The 27,886-nt window shown below is 37.1% G+C and overlaps 1 protein-coding gene across 1 annotated transcript in view; it reads left to right on the top strand.

Moving 5' to 3' along the window:
- Positions 1–27,886, top strand: part of RUNX1T1 (RUNX1 partner transcriptional co-repressor 1) — a 143,221-nt gene that overhangs the window by 111,010 nt on the left and 4,325 nt on the right. The window contains 3 exon segments of the mRNA XM_015145689.3: positions 9,919–9,987; positions 15,370–15,560; positions 26,697–27,886. The exon segment at positions 26,697–27,886 is cut by the window's right edge and continues 4,325 nt beyond it. Of these exon segments, the coding sequence (XP_015001175.2) occupies positions 9,919–9,987; positions 15,370–15,560; positions 26,697–26,972 (536 nt within the window). The 3' untranslated portion in view covers positions 26,973–27,886.

The following is a 27,886-nucleotide window of genomic DNA, read 5'->3' as shown; positions in this document are numbered from 1 at the left end:
AATGCCTCAAAATAGCAAAAACAATCTCAGGGAGTGGGCCTGGGGCTTAGACACTTCCATCAAGGTCTCTAGTGAATTCTGCCACTGCCTACCAATGTTAGCACTGCACACGAGGATGTATGTTTCAAATTATTAATTCAAGAAACAGCCCATAAGACAATCTTGTTTGTTAGTTGAATCTCAGATACACACATATATATGTGTGTATATATATATATGTTTTTTTTAACTTTTTTCTCAACAGCCCCTGCCCAGAGAGACCTAAAAACTATATATTTTGCCTACAGCTATTTTTAAATTAATGATACCGATGCAGCACTCTTCCTTTGATTTGATCTTAACTTGCATTACTTGATCATGATTGTATTAATTCTAGTTTTATAATGGGACTCATAATATAGTTGTGCCTTAGAAATGGAATGTTAGTATGTAACTGTATTACTTATTGATATTTGGGAATTGTTGGGGTTATAGATAGAATATAATCCCATATATGTTGAAAGAAATCGTCAACCTCAAAGAATTTTTGTGTGGCCTGTGAACTTTTACCTAAATTAATAATATGGTTTTGTCGCTGACATTACCGCCTATTACGTGTGAATACTTTTTGAGTAAACTTAGGGAGATGGATTTCTGTGGATTCTTGTTCTCTTATATTCTCTTATGTGATTAACCCCATACCCATCTGCTAATTCAAGTTAGAGTACTGTCCATGCTGCAAAACATGTGCAGATTAAGCTCATAACTTTGGCCTCATTAGTATTATGACTGATTATCAAAAGTTAAAAACTTGAAGTATATGATCTGTCTATTGATCACATTATTGTTTTCAATTTGTTCTCAGCCAGTGTAGCTTTCTATGCACTTAGGTTTGTAGATTTTTGCTAATCTCTGAATGCTGAATGCCTATTGTCATAAGTATTAAATAATGGAAGAGTCTAAGTCACTTAATTTACCTAACAAATATTATTCTAAAGCATATTTTAAAGGCAAAACTGTATTTGTCAGGTCAGAGTAGGGCAAGCAGCGAAAACAGAATTACATTTGGTTTGAGCTTGTATTGGTCGAAACCAAACTATTTAGAGCAGAGTGGAAAAAAAGTCTTGTGTTTATTTCCTTATTATGAACAAAAATTGATTAATCATGAGAGATTTGCTTAGGACAGAGGAGACATTTATAACTATCCAGTCTAGGCAAAAATTGAGAGCCTTGAAGTAAATAAAACTTAGGGAGTTAAAACATCTAGTTTGGCTTATTCTATTGAACAGATTCATTGAGTCAGTATTTATTTACTGAGTGCTTACTATATGCCAGGCATTGTGCTAGGCATTCTAATGAAGGAAAAAGAGTCTTCATTTCTTTCTTTGGGGGCCTTTGGGTCTAGTGGAAGAAGGCAAGGGAATAGCTAGTGTTAAGGCCATAGGATAGTTACCTCAATTCATTTGACCAAACTGACCAGATTGCTATCATCTGCCATCCACTGTAAAAGAAACATCTCCAAAATTGATCAGACTTCATACCTAAGTGAGTTATCAGCACATAGAACAAGGGCCATTTTGTGTATAGTCACTAATGCTACAGTCAGATTCTGGTGATATAGGTGTATATCATGTTTTCCAGGAAGAGAGGTTCATTGTCCCTGTTACATAACCAAAATACACTTGGTTTTAAAAAACTCCTTTTTAAAAGTACGCAAACTGTACTATTTTTAGTGATGTTCAGTGGATTTATATTTTTGTTAAACCTGAGATGTTTGTTTGGCTTTAAGCTTTTGTAAGTTATATTAGTCAAAGGGTACAGCATTTAATTTCTTTGTTTATAGACAACATTAAGACATTATGTTCTTTATGGACACAGAATCCTAAGTTGCCATTAAGATACTATTATAACTTTAGAGAAAATCTGTGTAGAACTCTGCAGTGTGCAAGTTTTAGCATCCAATAGTGTTTTGACAGTTTTTTTCACTGTACATCCTTACTAGCTGATTCTTTCAGCCTTGTGTACTATTTTCTGAGACAGAGCTATGGCTGTAAATAAGAGGACAGGTGGTTTGTAATTATGGGCCACAATCATTTACGTTAAGTGCTTTCTAAGTCCCTCTTCCAGGCTTTGGAGTTGAATGAATTGATGTGTGTAGTGAAAGGATTGGAGATTATTGGCTGATAAATCTATTTTCTGTGGCTGGAAAGTGTTTAATGGAGTGCACGTGTGCAGATAAATCTATGGATATGTCTATATCTTTATATACATTTAGATCTCCATATCCCCAGTGGTATGTATTTCTTTTAGCCTAATTCTTTTGCTTCTTAAACTACTGTCTGGTCTCAAATGAGACCTTCGGAATATATTATAGAAGATATCTTTGGTTCAAAATATTGCCCTACTTATATCCCTAACTTGGAAACACTGGGAATGTTTAGTCATACACACATTCTTAGCATTTTAAAATTATATTTGGGGACTTCACAGAGAAGAATGTAACTTTCATGACTGATGTGTTGTGCTTGTTAAACTCAATCCCATTCTCACTTTTGAAATATATCCGTAGTATTAAGTGAGTATAGGGGGTTAGTAAAATAACTCAATTAATCTATTGCTAATTGAATTTTAAGAGTTTTCCTGGCCAGACGCAGTGGCTCACACCTGTAATCCGAGCACTTTGGAAGGCTGAGGCAGGCGGATCACAAGGTCGGGGATTCGAGACCAGCCTGGCCAACATGGTGAAACCCCTTCTCTACTAAAGATAAAAAAAAAAAAAAAAAAAAAATTAATCAGGCATACTGGCACATGCCTGTAATCCCAGCTACTTGGAAGGCTAAGGCAGGAGAGTCACTTGAACCTGGGAGGCGGAGGTGGCAGTGAGCCGAGATCACGCCATTGCACTCCAGCCTGGATGACAGGGCAAGACTCTGTCTCAAAAAAAAAAAAAAAAAAAAAAAGGGTTTTCCCAAGATACTAAAATCTCTTTTTTGAATAACTTCTGAAACAGTTTTTAACACTGAGTAACTGAGTATACACTGAATTCATATTGGTATTTCTGTTCTTTAAATAAAATGCAAGTTGACATCTTGAAGGACTTTTCATAAAGTAGGTTTTCTTGAAATAATAGATATTTATTATATTTACTGTTGTTACTCATTTACTTTCCAGGGAGAACTCCAAATATCCAACTCTTAACAAAATTAGAAAGCAAATTTTAACACAGCTGTCTCTATTTTCAAAGTATGACTTACTTTACATTTAAGTTTTATTACATGGTATACTTCACAGAAGAAGAGCAAGATAATGTGATCAGAACTGACAGATTTGACCATGAAGTAGAATTACTTTTATATGTATAGAGAGGCAGTTGCTGGTTAGCACTTTGTATGTTTTCTGAAGTGCTTGTCAGAATCTCCGTAGTAGATCTTTTTCCTTTCTTTGTCTTTGGTTCCTTTTTCTCTCAGAATGTTGTCACGTCACTCTCTTGGCTCCTGACATTTTTCTTTTAAATTACTTTCCTTTTTACTAGCTTTTGACTATTCTAGAATCTTTCTGTAGTTTGTCTTGTATCTGTGTGTTCTCTCTTTGTTTTCTAGAAGTCTTCCACATCTTTTTTTTTTTTTTTTTTTTTTTGAGACGGGGTCTCACTTTGTCACTCAAGGTGAAGTGTGGTGGCATAATCTTGGCTCACTGCAGCCTTGACCTCCTGGGCTCCCACCTCAGCCCCCGAAGTAGCTGGGACTACAGGTGACTGCCACCACACCCACATAATTTTTTTGTATTTTTTGTAGGGGTGGGGTTTTGCCTTGTCGCCCAGGGTGGTTTTGAACTCCTGAGCTCAAGGGATCTGCCCACCTTGGCCTCCCAAAGTGCTAGTATTACAGGCGTGAGCCACTGTACCTGGCCAAAATTTTTTTCTAATGATAGGTTTAAGGCTATTGTCAGGGACTGGACATAAATTCTCAAATATAAATACACTTTCTCTGTGCTTTTAAAAAATGTATGAACATTGTGATGATGTCGTAGTAAATTTAGAAAATACCTTCACTCTGTTTTGTTAAGAGTTTAGTACTTGCCAGAGATAGAAATATCAAAAAGTTTTGTTTAAGTGTAATGAAAAATCAAACTTAGCATTCATAAAAAACTTAGAGCCGGGAGTGGTGGCTGACGCCTGTAATCCCAACACTTGGGGAGGCCGAGGCGGGCAGATCACTAGGTCAGGATATTGAGATCATCCTGGCTAACAGGGTGAAACCCCATCTCCACTAAAAATACAAAAAATTAGCCAGATATGGTGGTGCACCCCTGTAGTCCCAGCTACTCGGGAGGCTGACGCAGGAGAATTGCTTGAACCCAGGAGGAGGAGGTTGCAGTGAACCAAGATCGTACCACTGTATTCCAGCCTGGAGGACAGAATGAGACTCTGTCTTAAAAAAAAAGAAAAAAAAAAAAAAAAAAAAAAGCTTAGTAGCTCAGGAGCTTGTTGAATTAATACCATCCCCTGTCCCAAGTGGGTTGGTAGAGGAATTAGTATTTTAAAATACTACTAGCTGGCAAGTTTTATGATTGTCATATGATTGAATTATGGAATTTCTCATTGCTCTGTAAATCCTCAGGAAATCTAGCATGAAGGTTGAAAGCACAAACTCAGTAGAATTTCTAGATTCAAATTACTCATTCCTCTCCATATTAGTTTTGCAGCCTTTGGCAGGTCATAATCTCTTTGTGCTTCAGTTTCCTCGTGTAAAATGGGGATGGTAATACATATTTCATAAGCATTTCTGTATAATGAGTTAATAGGTAAAAAACTTATGAGACAGTGCCTGACACATAGTAGATGTGTTATAGCTTAGCTGTTACTATTATTTAGATGCGCATTCTCAAAAATAACTTTTTGCTGGGAGTAGTGGCTCATGCCTGTAATCCCAGCACTTTGGGAGGCTGAGGTGAGAGGATCCCTTGAGTCCAGGAGTTTGAGTCCAGCCTGGAAAACACAGTGAGACCCCATCTCTACCAAAAATCGAAAAATTAGCTGGACATGATGGTGCATGCCTGTGGTCCTAGTTGCTCAGGAGGCTAAGATGGGAGGTTTCCTTGAGCCCAGGAGGTCAAGGTGACAGTGAGCCATGTTTGTGCCACTGCCCTGCAGCCTGGGCAACAGAGCAAGACCTTGTCTCAAAAAATAAAATTAAAAAATTTAAAAAATAAAATGAACTTTAAAAAATAGTGGTAAATGAAACTAGTAAAGTTTTTCCTTGGCATTCAAGATTGTGTATTGAGTATTTTTTCATCTACAAAGTACTTCTAAGCAGTGGGCTACTTTAATAGGCACAGGATTAGAAAATACTCCTGTCTTAAATATAGTAAATCTGTTGTACCTTTGGGACCCTAATTCATAATACAAGTCTATAGAAAAATAGATTTCTCCCAGCCAATGAAATATTTCAACTTCTATACTCTCAGAATATGAAAAACACAAACAAGTTATTCTGTGTATATTTCCATGTAAATGTTTGGAGTTCTGTACCCTTGTATTGATTTCTTTAAATCACATCATGAAATTAATCTCTCAGTCATTCAGCTGACTTCATAATGCAAATGCCTACTGTACTTAACTGTATTGGGTTTAAAAATAAGGGACTATTAGTTAAATATGTCCATCTTTTAAAATTAAGAGGAGATGGTTACTTCCTGGAGCATTAAGTATGTTTGTTGTAAAAAATGGAAATCCTAAAGCAGTTGCTAGCTTCTAGGTTGGATTTAGGCTTCTGAAACCTAGGGTGAAGATTTCTGAATGTATTATCCTTAAAAGCAAGTGGCATTTGTAAAGATAAAAGTTACTTAACTCTTTCTTTCTTTTGATGGTTTTTGTAATAGATATTATCATGATCATAGCCTCACTCTGCCCACTACAGGATGAAGGCCATACCTAGGTGCTGCCAAGCTTTGAGCATTGCTGTCCTGGGTCATATGAGGTCACATTGCTTCTCCAAAGGCTATCAGCTCATCCCTTCATGTATATTGATGGCGGCCCTTGCAGTATCTAGTATCCAATGGTCTCCATCCTGTCGTAAGTGTAGTGCATCTTCCATCTCTTTCATACATCATAGATTGCTCTTTCTGTTCTTTCACATTTCTTACACCATTTTCTGTCACTATGACCTGGTCTCCTCTCTTCATGGACATGAATTTTTTCAAGAGGCTCTCTTCATCCTCATCCCCTCTCATCCCCCCCAAGCAATTTGCAACCCAAAGCAAGCTAGACTTAACTTAGAAGGACTTTTCTATAATGTTTTCATCTTTCAGTGGTTGCATATATATACACACACACACACACACACACACACACACATTTCACATTTTAAACCATCTTGTATAGATTCTTCTGTCTTTGCTTTTACCACTACATTTTAGAACAATGATTCCTTTTTATAGCAATCTATATTTTATAGGTGCTGACGAGTTAATGGTTAAGAATTAGCTTCTTTAGAATCTAAGCCTTAGAATCTTAGGGTGTTTTAGGTAGATGTGTCTAGATTAGCCAGTATTCTAAAATAGTGAAGTCCTAGGAGAGAATTGTCCCTTGTTTTGTTTTTCAAACTCAGTTTTCCCTATATAGATTCTGATATTGCTGCTGCTTAATCAGAAGAGGAGATATTAAATGTATTAGTCATTTGGTTTCTGAAGCTATAAAGTAGCATTTATCAGGGTATCAAATAGATTTCTGAGGAGTACACCTGCTACCAATCACTCTGTTCTTTTTGTTGGTAGACCTGACCTTTATCGAGTACACTAACTTAGAACTAGAGAGGATATTGTAAAATACGTATATATGATTATTTCCCTTTAGATTCTGCTATTTTGAAAAACCGTCTTTTAGAAGGTAGGTTATCATTAAGAAAATTTTTGCATAATTGGCTTTAGCATTTCTATTGGGTTTCTAAGTCAGTTAAAGTTTGAGCGTATGTGGACATGGCAATATGTCAGTGAGAAATTTAGGAAGATGTAGCCAAGGTGAAACATTATACAACTTTCCAGTGTGGTATATGTACCCTCAAGACACCTGCTGTGCAGCCCATAGAAGGTGGAAGGTCAATTGAGCCTGGCACGTTAATATTTGAGTCAATTTGGGTGTTATAAACATTCAAGGGTGAGGCTCAAGTAAAATTTTTGAAAGTGTCATCTAAGAAATTTGAAGATTTTGCTTCCAAGGACAAAGGCAGTGAATTGTGAACTATAGAAATATTTTCTGTTTCCAAGCGACATAGATTCTGGGAGTTTAAAAAATTACTTGGTGTATATTGCTTAATCCAAACTTCTTTAATGGCTTTGTTCTCTTCAAAATTTGTGGTATTTGGTTTTTTAACATTGAGAGAAAAGATAAACTTTAAAATATTCTCTTCACCTTAGTTATTTATAAGGAAATAATTATATAGCCATTCTTACAAGAGCATGTAGTAATAGTAATGATGATAATAATGAGGATAATAGCAAATACCAGATGATGAGAGTTTAGGATGTGTATGTAATAGGAGGTATTTCCTTCAATCCTCACAGCAGTGCTCTCAAATAATGGTAGTATTGTCCTCACTTTATTATAGATGAGGCATCTGAGGACATGGACAAACTAACATACTCAGTGTTCCATGGTCAATAGCTGCTTCACTGGGCGCTAGAACTAACTTTCTTCAGCCTATGTTGCCTGAGGCTGGTAATTAGCATCTTTCATGCATGGACTTTGGATACCTAAACATCTCCTTTCCTGTTCTTTATCATAATACTTGACTACTTAATCAAAAAATAATGTTTATAGGCTGGGCATAGTGGCTCACACCTGTAATCCCAGCACTTTGGGAGGCTGGGTGACCTGACGTCAGAAGTTTGAGACCAGCCTGGCCAACACGGTGAAACCCCATCTCTACTAAAAATACAAAAATTAGCTGGGCTTGGTGGCATGTGCCTGTAATCCCAGCTACTCGGGAGGCTGAGGCACGAGAATCGCTTGACCTGGGAGGCAGAGGTTGCAGTGAGCTGAGATCATGCCACTACACTCCAGCCTGGGCAGCAGAGCACGACTCTGTCTCAAATAATAATAATAATAATAATAATGAAAAAATAATAATTTTTTATAAACTACAGGTCTCTTCTTAACACAATAAATGAAAAAAAAGTTGCCACTTTGGAGTCATGTTTTTTCTTTCCTCAGACTTTACAGATCTGTTCTCATTCTTATCCAATAAATTGTGCTTAAAGTCTTTTCTCCTTAAACGTTGTCTTTAAATGTTGTCATAAGTAAATCTCTGTGTTGTACTGTGTCACATGGCTAAATATGAACTTGATTGCACTTTATTTCTTCTGCAAATAGTTATAGTGGTAAGGAAGATAATCTTGATAAATCTAATTAGTTGTATCACATTTCCTTTTAGGTTGTTTATGTACCAGCTTTATCTCGCCTTAAGAATGAAAGTTACTTCAGTAAAAGCGTTTTTATTTTTGTCATTTACTTTATAGAAATGAATACACACAGGAGAATGCATAGATATTTCCAGTCCATCCTATTAAGTAGTCATGACATCAGAGTGTAAGCTTTTGAAAATAAACTTTTAAATATTTGGAATAATTTTAGATTAAAAAATTGCAAAGATGATATAGTTTCCATATATTCCTTACCAAGCTATAGTAAATTTTTGCTAATTCAGAATAGTTGAGAAAATCTAATGTTCTTGCCAGTTGATAATCTATGTGCCCTGCAAGAATTCAAAGCATTCAAATGTATTTAAAGCATTCAAATGTAATAACATATACTTAGCTAAACTGATCATGCTTCTCTTTATTTTTGACATTGTGTAGCACCATAAAATATAGGAGACTGGACTGAATGTCTTGATCTTCAACATAACCATTAGATAAAGTATTGTTTAAACGTATATGCTACTCAACATTTACTCTACACATAGAGAAACTTTCAGTTTTCCTCAGAATTTATCATGGGTTTAATAATTGTGTTTTATAAAAGTTAAAATGATTTTTTTCTTACTGAACTCTTCTATATAAGGAGGCTTTTATTGAAAATCCGATATGGAAGACGTGAAATGCATATTTTAGCTATGGAAGACTGTATGCACTTTGTTTACTTTCGAGCATATACAAGTACTATAAAATGTTTTGTGTTATTTCCATGAACATATTATTTTAGGAGTTAGCATTCCTGTATCAAAGTTGTTATTAGTTGTTTTCTTAAACTTTTAAAATCTGAGAAGCATAGTAAGCACTGCATTTAATTTAAAGTGGAACTTCATTTCCTTTTCTGGAAAGCATGGGCTAATTCTCTTTGCTCAGCAGAATGTCTGTGAATCCATTCTAATGAGTCTTTCTGGCTTCCACCCATGTCAAATCCATATGATCTAATTTGTGTGAAAAATTTTAATGCTCACTGAGATTTTTAAGAATTAATTAAGTGTGAGAACTGGTTAGCCATAGAGTGGAGCTTGCTATTCATAGAAAGGTGGCAGAATCAGAGCTCTGTGGAAATTACATTACCTGAACATTTGATTTTTTAACCACCAATTTGATTGACTCTTGAAAGGAAAACTACCAAATACAATTTATTTTCTTTAACAAAATATATCTATAGAAGTCTCCATAGTCAGAAAGTAGTGAGAACAGTGTTCCCAAACATCATATTGTATAATGAAATCAAGTTGCTTTGGCTTTGAGCATGCAGGGCATTTAGACCAGTGACCTGTTTTCCTTGGGCTCTGATGACAGGCCTTGCTATTTTTGTGTATTTTCAAGAAGTAAAATGTTTAGCCTTTTAAAATTGTGTTTTTGTAGAGAAGCCAGGAGAATGGGCATTGCTTACTTTCACTCTGTACAATGACACAAGTGTGCTTACAGTACTCTCCTCTCTCCACCCCCTTCCCATCCTTTTCATAGACGCGCATCGGGAATTCCTTCACAGGCCTGCGTCTGGATACGTGCCAGAGGAGATCTGGAAGAAAGCTGGTAAGAATTGTTTAAAAACATGAGTTTCGTGTTCTGGCAGCTGTGTGCAGTTGTTAATGCAGTGATGTGAGGAATGACAAGAAAGGACTTTACTGCTAACAACAACAACAGCAAAAACAAAACAAAACAAAAACCACAAAGCAAACCAAAACAAAACACCTGATTAATATTCTTAAACCAGGCCTGATTACAAGATGAAATCATTTTTATTTTAGTAACATCTTCCAGTTTCACTATAATTGAGAAGCTGGCAATATTTCCATTATAAAACTCCTTTTTTTTTTCAGGGCCATAATGATTTCAGGCTGAAACTTGGCATAGGAGGTCTTAGCTCGCATGCATTTTTTTTCTATGATGAAAAAAATCTAATGTCTTAGAAATTAAATTGCATACTTCAGCCTTTTCTCCTGCATTCTTAAAAAAAAAAAAAGAAAAAAAAAACACCCACATCACATCTAGTTGACTTGTTAAAGTACTCAGATAATTTTTTGGTTACAATCGACTTTTAAAATTGTTCTGTACTAATTAGTATTCAACAATCAGAGCTAAATTACTTTTTAAGTGAAATAACAAAGTTACTAAACATTTATTTTTGCTTTTCATATACACTGTCTGCTTTCCATTACAAGATGCTGCTCTGTATTTTGTAATAGTAGATTTAAATCTCCTCATGACCCACTGACTTGTTATTGGGCTTAAAGAAGTCCAGATCTGTGAGAATTTTGGTGGAACCACCTAGCAAGCAAAAACGTTTTTGAAAACCAGCTCAGGAGATGAAACATAAACCTGTTTCAAGAGTTGAAGAGGCCATGAAAAACATACCAAGGCTTTCAGCTACTGTAACTCCAACTCTTAAAATAGTTTGTCTTTTTGAGTTGGGAAACTGGGAAATGCTACTTCTACAAACAGTACAAACTGAAGAGTCAGGGGAAAGATTTTTTGTTTCTTTGGGATTTCACTCAGCTGTGTTTGTAGTTCTGTGTACTTGCTGACTCTCTAGTCACATGTATCTTTTTTTTTTTTTTTTTTTTTTGAGACAGAGTCTCGCTCTGTCACCCAGGCTGGAGTGCAGTGGCATGATCTCGGCTCACTGCAAGCTCCGCCTCCCGGGTTCACACCCTTCTCCTGCCTCAGCCTCCCGAGTAGCTGGGACCACAGGCGCCCGCCACCACGCCCGGCTAGTTTTTTGTGTTTTTTTTTGGTAGAGATGGAGTTTCACCGTGTTAGCCAGGATGGTCTCGATCTCCTGACTTTGTGATCCACCTGCCTCAACCTCCCAAAGTGCTGGCATTACAGGCATGAGCCACCACGCCCGGCTAGTCACATGTATCTTATCCAAGTATTTTTATACATTTTCTAAGAAATACCTGTTTTTGTAAGAGTGATAATGAGCTTTAAAATCTGATAGCATTGTAGGTTTAGTAGCCCAGATTAAGAATCAGAAAGCTGTCTTGCACGTCCAATATGCAAATTAGATAGGTCCATTTAGCTTAAAGGTTAAAATACATATGTTGCTGAACTGTGTAGTTTTACCAGATTTACAATAATAGTTATGTGGTACTCTCAAGCTGTTAAAAATATGCCGAGTACCACCTACCTGAAAAGACGGACAACATCTTCCTTCTGACCATTTTCTCTTCCATTTCTAAGCTGTCAGTGCAACTTATTCCAATGAGAGGTACAAATAATTGTGATTTTGGACAGAAGAAGGGTGACTTTATGTTCAGAGGAGTGAGTCTTTTCTCCACATTTCCCTTTTTAAGTATATTTAAGTGAAATTCTTCATAGTTCATAAAGAAAAATTGCCAGTAAGGTCTTGTGTAATCCAAATTCCTTATGTGCTATTATCTGCTAAAGTCTTTGTTTGACTGCTATTAAGTGAGAACAGATTTTTCTGAATATAGCACCTTTGTTGGAAAGTCAACTTGAATAGCTATACACAAAGGAAGTCCTACCATAAGTGGGAAGCAATTGGACGCAGATTCATAACTGCACTATGTATTTTCCACTTAGTCAGTTGTTTATTTTTTCCTACATGGCATATTGTTATCTATTGAATCCACTATTATTTTTCTTTACTGTCTGTTTTGGGGGTTTTTTTAACCTAATTCTGCATGTAATTTAGGTTTTGGGGACTTAAGAGCAGTCCTTGTTTTTGTTGTGTGCTTGCCCTCTCCAAGAAGGGTTAAACCTTATCTAGGAAGTGTTTAGATTATTTGTTACAGTGCCTATCATCTACAGAAGGTTTTCAATCTAAAATATGACATTAAATTTGTATTCTTCTCACAGTGGGATCCCTAAACTGCTGCTTAAAAACAGTTTAGGAATAGTTTTCTATGGATAGATGCTAAATTTTAAGGAGTATATTAAATCCTCCAAGTATGGATGACAGTTTCATCTAGAAATCTCCAGTAACTACTTATAATATTTATCTTTATAGGCTTCTTAAATGGCATTTCTAGTGTTCAGTGTCAAGGCATCCAACACGATGAAAACACCAAGGGCAGAATGTGACATCTGCACTCAGCTTGTTACAATTTGAAAGCTTTTATCCTAGGTTTCTAAAATTGGCTATGGGCAAAAATTTTTTTTGAAGAAAACCTATAAAGTGTGTCTTTGCAATGAAATTATTATATGTTATCTTTGTTGCAAAAGATAGGTGAATAAAGTGTTTGAAAAATACAAAAGGGGCAGAACACCCAAAACTTGATGTAGCATAACAAATGCATCTACTTTCACAGAAAATTATAATTACAAGAAGTATACCCTGTGCTTGAAAGTACATCTATAGCTTTTTGCATCATTATATTTTGAAATGATTTCAAACATGCAGGAAAGTTACAAAAAAAGTACAAAATATTCCTCTATAACTTTCACCTAGTTTCCCTTATCATACTTGCTTTAGTATTTTATCTTTTCCTCTCTTTCATCCTCTTCTTTCTCTTAAATATATATACATATATATTTCTAATCATTTTGAGAGTAAGTTGCAGACATAATTTCTCTTTACCTTAAATGATTTGAATGTCAGTTTACCAAGAACAAGAATATTCTACTTAACTTCAGTACAGTTACCAAAATCAAAACATTCACATTGATACAAGACTTATTTAATCTACAGACCCTATGCAAATCTTTCACATTGCCCCGAATAATACAGTATAATAACATAACAACACACATTTTTAAAGATTAGAAATCCAAACAATTGTTCAAGACCATATTCTCTTCTAAAAGTAGTATTTTTAAAAGCAAAAGTAACAAATGCACTCAAAAGTTACCAGGGGTCTTTATGAAACTGGAAAAAAAATCTAACATAAAGATGGTTTTAAATTTGTAACTGAATGTTTTCTTCAGTATATTTTTACACGATCAGAGAATGTTTGCAGTTGGTAATAAATATTCAAGCACCTTGCAAATGTCCTACCAATTCTCTTTGCTGATCTGTATATGCCTGTGGGATTAGAATAGGAATGCATAATTTAAATATAAATTGCCTGATTTGCATATACAATTAGTCAAGCTACAGCTTTGATCGTAAGCAAAAATTATTGTCCTGTATTACCACTTAGATAGAATTTTAATTCACCTTGAATATTCAAACTAAATTAGACCCTGGCTGTATAGTTAGAAGGGCAGTACTTCCCTTGTGCCCCGAGTCATTTATGATAGGGTAATAAAGCCATCTTTTCACCTCCTAGTGAAGAAGGTGCTGTAAGCTGTTTGCAATACTCTGATTCTACACAGATTTTAAATGCATATCTTAAAGCAGCTAACAAAGGCTTAATACAATTTAGTTAATATTTCCAGCATGGATCTTTTACTTATATTTTAGTTTATAAAACCTAACAGACAGTAATTGCAAAGAAATGTACTTCAGATATAATGCTGCTAAAATGACAGAGGCTACAAAAGTCATGACAGTTAATTAGTAATGGAGAGCTTCTGATGATTCTCAAGTCATGGACGATAGATGTGTGAAATAAACCAGAGGAATTGAAGAAACCATAGGAACACTTGCATCTCTTACATTTTTAATCTACAGTAAAACATTTTTATTAGGAATCTATGTTTTTAATTAAACAGAACATTTAATTAAGGTGCTTTTTAAGTGGGTGAAACAATTAAGTGCAAACACTTGAATGAAACATGTCATAATTAGTTTTAATAGAGTGTTAATTGGTACTAGGTTTGCCAAGTTAATAATTACTGCTTATTAAATTTTCAATTAATCATTGTCATTTTGCTTTGAATAAAGATGAAAATTAGATAAACTAATTCAGGGGGAGGATATTTTCCCCTGTTAATTAGAACAGTTAATTTTTTTAATGGAAATTACTTGTTTTAGTTGTCAATCTTATGTTGTACATTAGTTGAATCTTTGCACCCTTTCCTCAGCCAAAAATAAAGAGCTTATTTGACACCTTGCAGACTCATAGTCAGGCCTGATTGTTTTGGCCCATGGTATGATTCAGTTATATTTGTCTAGTGCAACAGTTGGTTATGCAAAACCACTGTATATATTTGGTAAAGTAAATGGACAGCAGCTTAAAATGTAAAAATGAGATTATTTTTTAAAACCTCTATCATTTAATCTATAAAGGCACATACTTATATTACTCAGGAAATGACTTTTCAAAAGTAAAACTGGATCATCCATTATAGCATTGATTTTCCATTAAAAGGTCTATAGTAACTTAATTGCTATCTGAGTTACCTTTTCACTATTGTGTTGTAGATTATACCAGCAACTAATAGTTTGCACTTACTTGTTTATGTGTAAAATCCATTCTCTCCCTCTCTTTTTTTCTGAATGCTTGAGCTGTGGACCCTCCTATATTCATATTAACTTTTAGCATTGTGGAAAACTAACTTTACGTGTCTGAATTATTCAGACAGGTTTCTTGCGAATGTCCTTGTCCTTTAACTTCTTATCTGGTCTCAGAATCATTTCTGGAGGTATCAATTTGATGAAAACATTATAATAATGATATAGGAATTTCAAAAAATATTTCCATAAATTCAAGTTAAAGAAACATTTTCACTCTTTGTTTTCCTAAATGTATGGCAAAAGATCTGCTAGTTTTTAGACTGCTGGAACTGCCCAATAATTTGGATGAGAGTTATGCTTGTTCTATAGAATTCTATAAAAAAGTAATCAGATAGTGGGCATGGTGGCTGGTAGGTGCCTTTAATTCCAGCTGCTAGGGGAGATTGATGCAGAGGATCATTTGAGCCTAGGGGTTCGAGACCAGCCTGGGCAATATAGTGAGACCTGACTCGAAAAGAAAAAAAAAAAATTAAAAGAAAAGTAATCCATATCCAATGACTTGGGCTAACCGAGAGTGTTTTCTTGTCTGGTTTGGCCTGACTGGCACACAGAGGAGGCCGTCAACGAGGTGAAGCGCCAGGCGATGACGGAGCTGCAGAAGGCCGTGTCTGAGGCGGAGCGGAAAGCCCACGACATGATCACGACAGAGCGGGCCAAAATGGAGCGCACGGTTGCCGAGGCCAAGCGTCAGGCAGCAGAGGACGCGCTGGCAGTTATCAATCAGCAGGAGGATTCAAGCGAGGTGGGGCGTCTTGGGAGGCTCCAAATAAACGAGATAGTTTTCATTCATTAGAGTGCTCATTTTTTATTCAAGGTGATCACTTTAGACAAATATTTGGGAAAAAATTTAAAACAGTGTGGGGAAAGTCAAGGTACTCGTGAAATTTGCCAAGAGCTGATGACATTTGTCTTTTTATTGAACACCTAATCTTTGCCAAAAAAGGTTTTGAATATGTTTAGTAGGTTACCAATTAAAGTGAAATTCTTATAACTTCCCAGCATTATTTAGAGACTCATAGCTTGGCTTTGTGTGTTTCTGTGTGTGTGTGTGTTTTGTGTATGTGTGCGTGTGCATATGTGTATGCTTGCTTTCTAATTGGGATTTAATAGATACTGTGTAAGCCATGGTCTCCAAAGACATCTGGCAGGCTTGGGATTGAAATCACTGCCTTAGCTATTGGTCTTAAAGTCCAATGCTAAAACAATGTTTGCATCAACTGAATATTTCTAACAGATCTTGGAGAGAGTCTGTACTTCCATATTATTTGTGATAACCCATATGATGGTCATTTCATAGCGTAACATTGCTACTAGAGGTAATATTACATATATTATTGTTCCAGTATAATAATTCACACACACACACACACACACACACACACACACACACAGAGCTAGGCTAAATGGCTCAAAGATCTGCAAAGTAACTAAAACACAATATCCAACAAAATGATTTTTAAAATATAGCCTGCAAAATCAGAGCAGAATAGTAATGCTCCACATTAATTAACATAGCATCACAATCCTTAACCCCAGAGTAACTTTAGATAAAGGACTACAATGGGCTGCTCTCACCAAGCTGAACTCGCAATGGCATGGACTGATAAATCGATGGTGTACTACAATACATATCTATAATTTGTGAGGGAGAGTAAGTATTTAATTTGTACCAGGCTCTTGTGTAGATGAAAGACTCTGCAGGAATCACTCAATGCCCAGAGTTTCTATTTAATGTGTAGCAGATGAATAACAAGGGGACAAAAGGAATTGATTTTCAACATTTGAAAGTTTCTCAGGAAAAGAGGGACAAAGGGAAGTTTATCTGCCCTTTAACTGCTGACTTTTCCATTGTTCAATTAAACTAGGCATAAATTCAGTTTTATTGGTATCTTGTGACTAAGATATAAGGACTTTGTTTTGTGTTTTTATTTTAAAAACATTATTAGCATCTTTTGAGGAGAATTTGTCCTTCTCTGTTCAAATGAGCAATATCGTGAGGCACAGTTGATGTCATCATTAAAACTATCACTTTCACATGAATATTTTAGGGCTGTTAGGTATGTTAAGAGTACTTTTTAGGTCACCAAATTCTAAAGACAGATATGTAGGAAGAAATTGTCAATTAAGTCTTTGTATTCAGGCAGTAACATGCTGTATTCCTTCAGTATTTATAAGCTTTGTGTCTTTGTTCCTAAAACCTATTTAGAAAATATATGATCTTGACTCCAATATTTAGCATTATAAATATACTCTGTTAAACAGTAAACAGTATCCGTGACAGGTTATTCAGTCATATCTACCACTTATGTAAGAATGGTCTTCTGTAATTTCTTGTTTTTCTTTTTTTTTTTTTTTTTTTTTTTTGACCTCTTGGGTGAACTGATCTTTAATATAACATTACCAGTGTCTTCAATGACACTTTCCCAATAATTTTAAAGCAGAGCATCATAAAGGAAAGGGTTTGGAATTCAGAGGGTAAAATTTCATTCCTGGCTATAGTTCTTACAATTCTGTGATTTTTGAGAAAGGCACTGAACCTGTAAAAGCTTTGATTTTATCATAATCTGAAGAAGAGTGGAAGTGTCTAGTGTATGGCTTGAACCTTGAGTCGTGCTATGGATGAGGAAACTCACCTGGCTAAAATTACACAGCTAGGAAATGGCAGAGCCCCAACAAGATCTCACAGCATGCTTTCAGTCCCTGTTGTTTTGTAATAGTGAAGTAAGGAGCTTTTCATAAGGATCATTAAGATAATTTTTGGATGCAGATAAAGACGGCAACTTAGGTCTGTTTTCTTATTCTTTAAATTGCAAGACCACTTTTAAGACTTGGGGAGGGGCCGGGCGCGGTGGCTCAAGCCTGTAATCCCAGCACTTTGGGAGGCCGAGACGGGTGTATCACGAGGTCAGGAGATCGAGACCATTCTGGCTAACACGGTGAAACCCCATCTCTACTAAAAAATACAAAAAACTAGCCGGGCGAGGTGGCGGGCGCCTGTAGTCCCAGCTGCTCAGGAGGCTGAGGCAGGAGAATGGCGTAAACCCGGGAGGTGGAGCTTGCAGTGAGCTGAGATCCGGCCACTGCACCCCAGCCTGGGCGACAGAGCAAGACTCCGTCTCAAAAAAAAAAAAAAAAAAAAAAAAAGGACTTGGGGAGGAATCATCTCTAGAAGGATTAAGCCTCTTTTCTCCAAAAATAATGTAAATAATTTCCCAAGAATAGAAGAAAGAAAGATGGAAAAAAGACTTCTTTACACCCAATAAGGTCCATATTGCCATGTGCTTATTTATTTATTTATTTATTTATTTATTTTGAAACGGAGTCTCGCTCTGTCACCCAGACTGGAGTGCAGTGGTGCAATCTTGGCTCACTGCAAGCTCTGCCTCCCGGGCTCACGCCATTCTCCTGCCTCAGCCTCCCGAGTAGCTGGGACTACAGGCGCCCGCCACCACGCCCCACTAATTTTTTTTGTATTTTTAATAGAGACAGGGTTTCACCGTGGTCTCGATCTCCTGACTTTGTGACCTGCCCGCCTCAGCCTCCCAAAGCGCTGGGATTACAGGCGTGAGCCACCACGCCCGGCCTGCCTTGTGCTTTAAGTATTTTATGAATTATTCTGTTTTCTAAGAAAAACGAAAGTTCTCATTTCTTAGAAGTTTAATGTGCAAAACTTACCAGAGAGTGCACTGTAACCTAGGGTGCAGGGCAACCACACCTCCCACTTTGGGTGGAACTGTCCATTGACACCTAATGTCGCCATATAATTATTACGAGCGCCCCCTTACACTGTCAAGTGTCCTGTCTTCAATGATAAGTTGAATGGTCCCACCTCTTAAAGGCCATGTTCATCTGATCAGATGATCATCTTTTGCTAGCACAGCTCAGAGGCAGATAGGTGTGGCAGAAAGTATCTGAGAGGAGGACCCAGAAGTCCTGAATTATGGCCCCAGCTCAGTTACTGTCTCAGAGGTCCTTGGGCAATTCATTTCATTCCTGTCAGCCTCCATTTCTTCTTAAGGAATGGGACGATACTCACTTACCTTGCAAGGTTGTTTAAAAGATTTTTAAAATAGTGTTTTTGAAAGCTGTAACACAACATATTATTATCTGCTCATATTTCCCACAGTTTTTAAAAAATCACAATATATACTAAAGTATTCCTACTGAAACAATATTCTTTTCTCCCTTTCCCTTTATTTATTTGACGCCACCACCTATTGTAAACATCTGCCCATCTCTAACCTAGGTCAGGTATAAACTGTATAGTCCAAATCTATAACAATGTATATGTGGTTAGATACACACATTATTATTCTCTCTCTCCTTCATAGTGACTTTAAGAAGGAATCTAAGCTTTGCAATCAGAAGACCAGAGTTCTAGGCCTAGCTTGGCCATTTATGTTTCTTCTGTGCTATTTGTGTTAACTCTAGATATCTCTGAATTCTTCTGTCTATAATTTCTGAATTTACCCTTTCTCTTCCTACCTCAGTTTTCACATGTATAAAATGGAGCTAATGATGCTCATTCTGCCTAGGAAAAACAGCAGTTCTGAAAGACTGGCAGTGGAAATGTTTCAGAAGGAGGAGAGGAGTTGAGATCATTTAATTGGGGAGACCAGCAGAAAGAAGGCTTGGAGGCAGGAATGAATAACTCATGGTTATTATTTGTAGGGGGGCGGGGGCGTGTAAAATTTAGCATCCAAACGAGGATGCTTTTTGGAGTAAAAAAGGGTGCTCTTGCTAAGACAGACCAGTCCAGTAAACCAGGCTGTCCCAGGCTCATGGGAACCCACAGTCAGCAGAGTTATTGGAGGTTGCATGAAGTTTGTTTTGCCTGAGATGAAATAAGACGACCTACAATGTGTGTTTAACTCTACACCAGGCATGGTATAAAGTGCTTTCTACACTTTAGCTCATTTACTTCTCACATCGACTCTGACAAAGTAGATAGTGCGGCTTTTCTCGTTTTACAGATAAAAAAGCTGTGTCTTGAAGGGATTAGGCCACTTGCTGAGTGTCTCGTGGTCAGTAAATGTGAGTTGGTCCTTAGCTCAGGCAGCCCGGCTTTCAGGCCACCTTCTTAGTAGCTACATGGCGAGAGTGGGAGGTTTTTGTTTGTTTGATTTTTTCCTGATTGTGTACTACTGTATCTGTTCTTCATTGGACGTCATGATTATTTCTACCTAGTTCTCAAACTTTACTTGGATTTATAGGCTGATAATTGTTATTACTATCAGTTAGAATGACACTGGACTTGCGGCAGATATCTAAGCAATGTGATGCTTACTGTACTTTCTCTTTTCCCAGTGAATTATATATTTAACCCGGAATAGAATGCCAGCATTAGCATAAATCAGAAATTCACTGAATCTGATCATCTTAAACTCTCTTATTTTTTCCATATTTCTTTCCATTTTTCATTTCCTATTTGTGTACAGATAAGGCTTTTTCCAGTGAATGCTCTCAGATTGCAGCTATTTCCAAGGAAACTTCTACAGCTTTCTTTGAGATCCATACCTTATACTAGCTTGGGTGATTGAAGCAAGAAACTGCAAGTGAGCACAGAAACAGATAAATACTTTTACTGTTCTAATTGTTTAGAGTTTTAAACTACCAAAGTGATGTTTTCCCCTCAGATTAAAACAGCCTTTATTTATCATTCTTATATAGGTGCAGAGCTGCACAGTTATACCAACCTCAGTGGGATCTGTGAAGTTTGGCCCAAACTGGAAATGCCACCTGTGTAGACTCTGAATAAAACATAGGGGCCTCACAGCATGGGTCCTATCAAAGCATTCACAATCTCATCAGACTAGTTGATTCCCAGAAAAATCTGGAGCTCTCAGAACATGAGCTATGATACTATGTTACAATTTTTATATATATATGTACATATATGTGTGTGTGTGTATATATATGTAGTTATACAATATACAATATGTACAATTATATATATATAATTTTTTTTAAAATTAAGAGGTCAGCCATTTGATTGCGTAGATGTTCATGATATAGTAGACAGGGCACTGGGCTAGGATTGACCTTTGGTTGCTCACCTCTTGAAGCTTTGGTTTTCTCATCTGCAAAATTTGGGATAACGTTTCCATGATCTACCTGATTTGCAAGGTGGTTGAGAGGTGCAAATGAGATGAGAAGTGTTTTATTAAAAGAAAAGTCACCTTACAAATGAGCAGTGTGTATATATATAAGAAAGAAAGAGGAAAACGGAGAAGAAAACCAGTTAAGAAATGATCCTAACAGGAAGGGTGGCGAGGGAATTAGAGTAGTGACTATGCAATTGGAAAGGAAAGGAGAGAGACCACAGAAGTAAAGTCTGTGCGGTTTGGCACTGAATGGTTCCAGTGGCTAAGGAAAGAGGAGTTTGCAATAAAGTGACAAAGTCTTAGGCATGAGTGTTGCCAAAGACTGAAACGGACCCACCAGAGTTGGGTTTAGGGAATACTGACCTAGTGGAACATCCTCAGATTAGGCAGTTGAAAGTAGGAGCAAAAACTCAGGAAGAGGATAACAAGGAGAAGCAGGTTTGAGAGTAATTTGCTTACAGCTGATTGTTGAAACCGCAAGATCTCACAAGGGGCAGCATGAGAAGGAAAGGATATTCCTTTTCTTTATGCCAGCATCCCTCCCTCCCTCACTATCAACTGTTTACAGGGAAAAGAACAAACAGTAAAAGAAGTTGTTGTATAAGAAAGAAAATTTTAGTAGTATCTAGGAAACCAAAATTAGGGGAAATTTCAACAAGAGGCATTTAATAAGGAAGAACAGGGAAGTAGTCAGCAGTGGTAAATCTTCAGAAATTTTGAGGACAGCAAATGAAGATGGAGAAGAAATTATTAGTCACTAATGAAGTAAGAGGGGAAGTAAGTTAATGTTCTTCCCCTGTAGCTATCAGTGCCTGTGGGTGATAGCACTTAATTTGAATGGGACTTTGAGCTTTCTAATTCTAAAAGTTGTAAGGTACTGGATCTGGAGCAAGGATTGTATCTACTCTCTCTTTCTTCCAGTCAGTACCAAAAGGAGGGAGTGGTGTTAGTACCTGCCATTTTTCAGGACCTACTGAACATCATGCACTGTGCTTAGCACTGACATAATCCTGAATAATCCTGAGGTTATTATTCCTGCTTTACATGTTCTGTTGCTCCAAGAGGTTAAGTAACTGGCTTCTGGTTCCAAAGCCACGAAGTGATGAAGTTGGAAATGAAGTTGGCCTGGCTTTTGAAGCCTGTGCCATTTTCATTACACACTCTGACACCTCGTCTTTGCTGCCTCTTAACTTTACGGTTCAATTTCTGTCCATTTTTGGGAGTTAAGTGCCTGCTAACCTGTTCCTGCCACAATGAGAGCTAATAAAAGATCTGAAATTGACAAAGTGTGGCATTTTGGAAAGAGTATTTTTAATTTGTAATCCAAACATCTGGGTGAATCAAACTTTGGCTATGTAATTTTATATTTTGGTGACTTGGGGCAAGCCTTTTACTGTGAAAATTATTTATTTTGAGGGCCCCAATTTCTGAAACTGCAATCATGTGAAAATGATTTTAAATTGTCAAGTGCAATGGAAGTAGATGATGATGTGATCTTAATGTGAATTTAAGTCAATGTGTTGCCTTCTGTAGGATTCTTAACATTTGAGGAGTTTCAGTTACCATCATTCTGTTATATTTAAATTTATTACACATCAATTCTGTGCAAGTTTTTCTGGAGAATTATAGATATGTAAGATCTGGAGAGACTTAAAGCAGTTCAGAGACAAAATAAAAGATATTTTGTCCTTCAGAGAAAGATTTTTCTGCAGTAAGAACCAGAAGGGATATATGCTTATACAAGAAAAAGATCATTCTCTAAATATTTTTCTTAAGGACAAAGAGAAATGCTGGTTTGAAACAAAGTGTCAAACACCTTCAATATGCAGTGTTGGCATTCAAAAGCTTCAATCCATTGGTTCTGTATCTAGCCTTGTATTTAATATATTTAGCAAAGGGGATGTTCGTGTTCAGCCACAAATTCTTCATCTGAGTCACAACCTAACTTTGGTCAATTGACTTATTCTTATTTTTCAGGTAGGGAGGAAGATATTTTTATGCCACAAAGGGAATAACATTATCACAAATAAGGGAAGACTATAAAGTGCCATGAGCTTTGGGAATGAAATTTGCTATGAAATGGATATCTGTGAGCTTTCTACAGTATTGTGGTAATTTCAGTCACATCACTCCTTAGAGACCTGAAAGGGAAGCTCAGTCATTTAAAAATAAAATAAATAAATATAACAATTATCAGGAAATACTATCTTGAATATAAAATGCACAAATTGAAAAATGTAAAATTAGATTAAGCCATTAACTGCCTTTATCCCAGCCCTTGTGGATAGACGTGTGGCTGTTAGACACAATTTGCAATGTCCACCTTTGTGAACAGTAGAAAGCTTAGAATGATCCAAATTGGAGTACTCACAAGATTCTGTACCTTCCGCTGTTTCCAGAATTGTGACTGTTCAGGGGCTGAGTACCACTGATCAGGCATCAGTCTCGCAGGTATGGATTAGCCAACAGGAAATTCTAGAGCATCCAAGAGAAATATATTAATAGAAATTGCTCTTTCAGTTTTCTAATGAGCTTTTAAGAATGAATATGCACATTGGAGCGTTTGTTAGTTGAACACTCACTAAAGTCCCCTGTACATTCACGGCAATGCAGTGTCAAGAGAAATAAAAATTTGCAGATTTTTTTTAACTAGATCATTAAAATTGCTCTTTTTGTAACTTCCTACAACTGAAGGTTGTTGGTTTTTTTTGTTTTTTTTTGTTTTTTTTTTTTTGGCCCAGTGGTGGGTGGTAAATGAATAGTATCAAACAACTTCAGAATGAAACTAGAGGTAAAACTAGCCAGACCCCTTAACTCCTGGATCAGAACCAGACAATACTAGGCAAGAAGGCTCAATTCCCAGCAGCTTCATGATCCAAAACATCTGTTTCTGTATTTGGCACAATTCCACTTTTTTATTTGTAAAATTGTTCCCATCTTTGAAAACACTTTAAAAAATAAAGAAGCCCCCATTCTGTCTCCCTTTCCACTTCCCAGCACATGCATCTGTAATTACCTGGTTTAGTCTGTGTGTTTAATCAGTTTAAATTGAGAATGTTGCAGACATCTGATTTCAATCAGAAGGAGCCATTGAGTATTGGACAGTTACCACCCTGTGTCTGCCAAAACGGGCCTCTGCCAAAAAACGGATAGGACTCACACCAGGGTATTTCCTAAAGAAGCCACTTGACTCAGATTAGATGTTTAATTTCCTTAAAATATTGTTTTGGATGTGAGTCTCTGTTCTCTAATTGGAATATTCTGATGTAATTTAGGAATATCGCTTATTTGCTGAGCTTGTTCCAGGATCCAGCTGGCATTATTCTAAAGCCTAAACCTCAAGGAAGTTAACTTCACTCTGAGCACTGAGTATTATACCTCGCGGCTTTGAAGGGTGGGCCAGGCCCACATTTGCTCACATCTTTGTGGAACCATTGTACATGCATGCAATGCAGTTGAATTAATTTTGAGAGAGAAAGACTTCTAGTTATGGTAATGAAACTTCTGATCAGAGCTTCTCATCTTTTGAGATAGTTTCTTAATTGAAGTAGGAAAAAATTATTTTCTTCTACTACTGACTATTCACTTAAATTTTATTTTAATTTACAACATTTTTTGACATATCAACCAAGTTTCTAGATTTCCTCAGCAATGTTCACTTAAAACACCTATCATTGGCCAGAGTTTGAGATTTTAAGTTTTTGTTTTGTTTTTCCTTGTTGGATTGTAATTTCTTTTCTTTTTTATTTCTGTTTTTTTGTTTGAGCTTTTCTGCTCAACATAGTAATCCCAGCACTTTGGGAGGCCAAGACGGGCGGATCACGAGGTCAGGAGATCGAGACCATCCCGGCTAACACGGTGAAACCCCGTCTCTACTAAAAAACACAAAAAAACTAGCTGGGCGAGGTGGCGGGCGCCTGTAGTCCCAGCTACTTGGGAGGCTGAGGCAGGAGAATGGCGTAAACTTGGGAGGCAGAGCTTGCAGTGAGCTGAGATCCAGCCACTGCACTCCAGCCTGGGTGACAGAGCGAGACTCCGTCTCAAAAAAAAAAAAAAAAAAAAAAAAAAAAGAAATAAGAACATGGAGCTGGGTTCTTTCTAAAAGTTTTATATTGGAGTTCTTGAGTTTGAAGGTTTTCAGCACGTGAAAGGCTCTGGGAGCCAGTTGATTTGTTAACAATGTTAGGATGGCTGCTAAAAATTCCCTTGCACATTTTGCACAGTGGTAAAGCCATACACAGGGTGATGGGCTGACATTTCCTAGGAGTATAGTATTGTCAGCAGCTCATGAGCTTGCCTTAAGCCACACAACCAGCATGCTAGAAGCAAAGCAAATGTAGAGAACACAGTAGGGAAACCTGTGAATATCTACTTATGTCAAGGCTTTAAAAATCTTTCTTATCACACAAGCATATAGCATCAGCTGTTTGGGGTTACCAGATTGTAGTCAGAAGTTTGTTTTTCAAGGACATAATCAAAACCAATGAAGATAAAGAATAAAAAGTTGAAAGGCATAAAGCTAAGATCACTTACTATAGTTTGCATAATGGGGTTTGTCTTGCCAAAGAAACTAGGAACATTTAAACATTTAAAGTCAGCTTTCTGAGGTCTCCCTCCCCACCACACTCATAGGAGGACCCCGGAAAGTTAGTTTCCTCCTCATTCCTCCTTGCCTGCCTAGGACCTATCCCCAAAAGGTGCTCTTCTGTCTCTGGTATGTTTGTGCTCTAATTCATGATGCATTTATCTTAAAGTTTAAATCCTGTTGGCAGCCTCATTCCCACTTTTCTCATGTCTTACAAAACACTGCCCACAACTGGCAGCGAACTTGCTAGGGTTTGAGTTTTGTTCTCATCACTCCCAGATGAGCCCCAGTTCCCTCTGCTTTTCTGACTTCCAAGAGTTGTTGAGGCACAAAGGAGCAGGAGAGCAGCTCCATTGGCTGTAAAGAACTGTGTGAAAATAGAATTGTTATTTGGCTAGTTTTAGCATTTCTCATTTCTGAAAGCCAAATGAGGCATAGTCTAATTCATTCATTTCACAAATACTTATTGAACACTTACTATCTATCAGGCACCATTCTGGGTGCTTCAGATACAGGGAGAAAAAACAAACCAAGGATCCTGTCCTCCAGGGAGCTGAGGTAAAGGGGGTTGTTTCAACACAGTCCTAGCATTGGGTTGTAAGGTTCACTGAATAGCTGCAGTGAAAGAACTAAAGGCATAGAGAGGTTAAAGGACTTGCCTCACCCTGTCTAGTCTGAAGGAGCAGGGAATAGAATCCTTTATCTACTCTTACTATATTTCTTTGAATCCAATATAGATATGGTTCTGGTAGTTTCTTTGTGATTCCTTTTAGTATCCAAAAGGAAGAAGCTTCTGCTCAGATATATCTGTGTGTCTGACAATTGTGGTATAGGTATTGGGAAAAAAATTGGAAATAGTAATTGCTAGTCAGCATGAGTGAAAGGAGAATGTACATATAAAGATCACCAAACCTAAAAAGAAAGGATGTTATAGTAAGAACTTAAAAAGTCTTCAACTACTTTGTTAGATGCCATAGTAGTTGTTGGCAGAACAGTTTGGACAACCATCCCATCAAAACCTGCATTTTCTGTGTTTATTGTGTGTATCCATATGTAAACACCTTGATTTTTCATCCTGACTGTATAGTTCATGAAAAGAAGGCTACAGTGATGCCTAACAAATTTGTCAGACTATTGTCATAACAGTGTATTAATTTGGGATCTTGCTGTCTTCTGCCTTCTCCTTTAGAGTTGCTGGAATTGTGGCCGTAAAGCGAGTGAAACCTGCAGTGGCTGTAACACAGCCCGATACTGTGGCTCATTTTGCCAGCACAAAGACTGGGAGAAGCACCATCACATCTGTGGACAGACCCTGCAGGCCCAGCAGCAGGGAGACACACCTGCAGTCAGCTCCTCCGTCACGCCTAACAGCGGGGCTGGGAGCCCGATGGACACACCACCAGCAGCCACTCCGAGGTCAACCACCCCGGGAACCCCTTCCACCATAGAGACAACCCCTCGCTAGACGTGAACTCAGAACTGTCGGAGGAAAGACAACCAACGCAAAACCAATTCCTCATCCTCAGATGCTCAAAGTTGTTTTTTTTGTTTGTTTGTTTATTAGATGAATTATCCTATTTCAGTACTTCAGCAAGAGAGAACCTAACTGTATCTTGAGGTGGTAGTAAAACACAGAGGGCCAGTAACGGGTCGTAATGACTTATTGTGGATAACAAAGATATCTTTTCTTTAGAGAACTGAAAAGAGAGCAGAGAATATAACATGAAATGATAGATTTGACCTCCTCCCTGTTATTTTCAAGTAGCTGGGATTTTAAACTAGATGACCTCATTAACCGATGCTTTACCAAACAGCAAACCAAGAGATTGCTAATTGCTGTTGAAAGCAAAAATGCTAATATTAAAAGTCACAATGTTCTTTATATACAATAATGGAAAAAAAAAAAGAGGAAAACCCTCAAGGGCATGAGCATTGGATACAGCGGTAGACATTTTAACAAGAAGATGAATGGCGTCCGTGGGTTGCTAACTGAACTTTGAAGACCCGCTACAAAACGCGCAGATGTGCAGCAGATTGGAAGGAGACACAGATGTTCGGTTTTTTTCCTGTTTCTGAAAAGAAATAATATCCAGGTCAACAGAATGAAAAATGAAAGATGATTTGCAGTGGGATGTATGAATACAGCAGCAAGAAAAAAAATGCCATAATACAAAAGGCTCCATATATATATATATATACACACACACACAAACACACACATATATATATGTATACACACACACACACATACACACACACAAGTAAGAGACTCAGCCTGCAGTTAATTAGCATTCTGGCAGTTTTGACATCGGCCAGCTGCCCTAAATAACCCTTCATCGTTTCTTCACTTTTGCAAGGTTCCACAGAGTAAGACATTGG

The sequence above is a fragment of the Macaca mulatta genome, chromosome 8 (assembly GCF_049350105.2).
Source record: "Macaca mulatta isolate MMU2019108-1 chromosome 8, T2T-MMU8v2.0, whole genome shotgun sequence".
In the NCBI taxonomy this organism is placed as follows: domain Eukaryota; kingdom Metazoa; phylum Chordata; class Mammalia; order Primates; family Cercopithecidae; genus Macaca; species Macaca mulatta.
The sequence above is the reverse complement of the archived record's forward strand: the minus strand, read 5'-3'. Positions and strand labels throughout refer to the sequence as shown.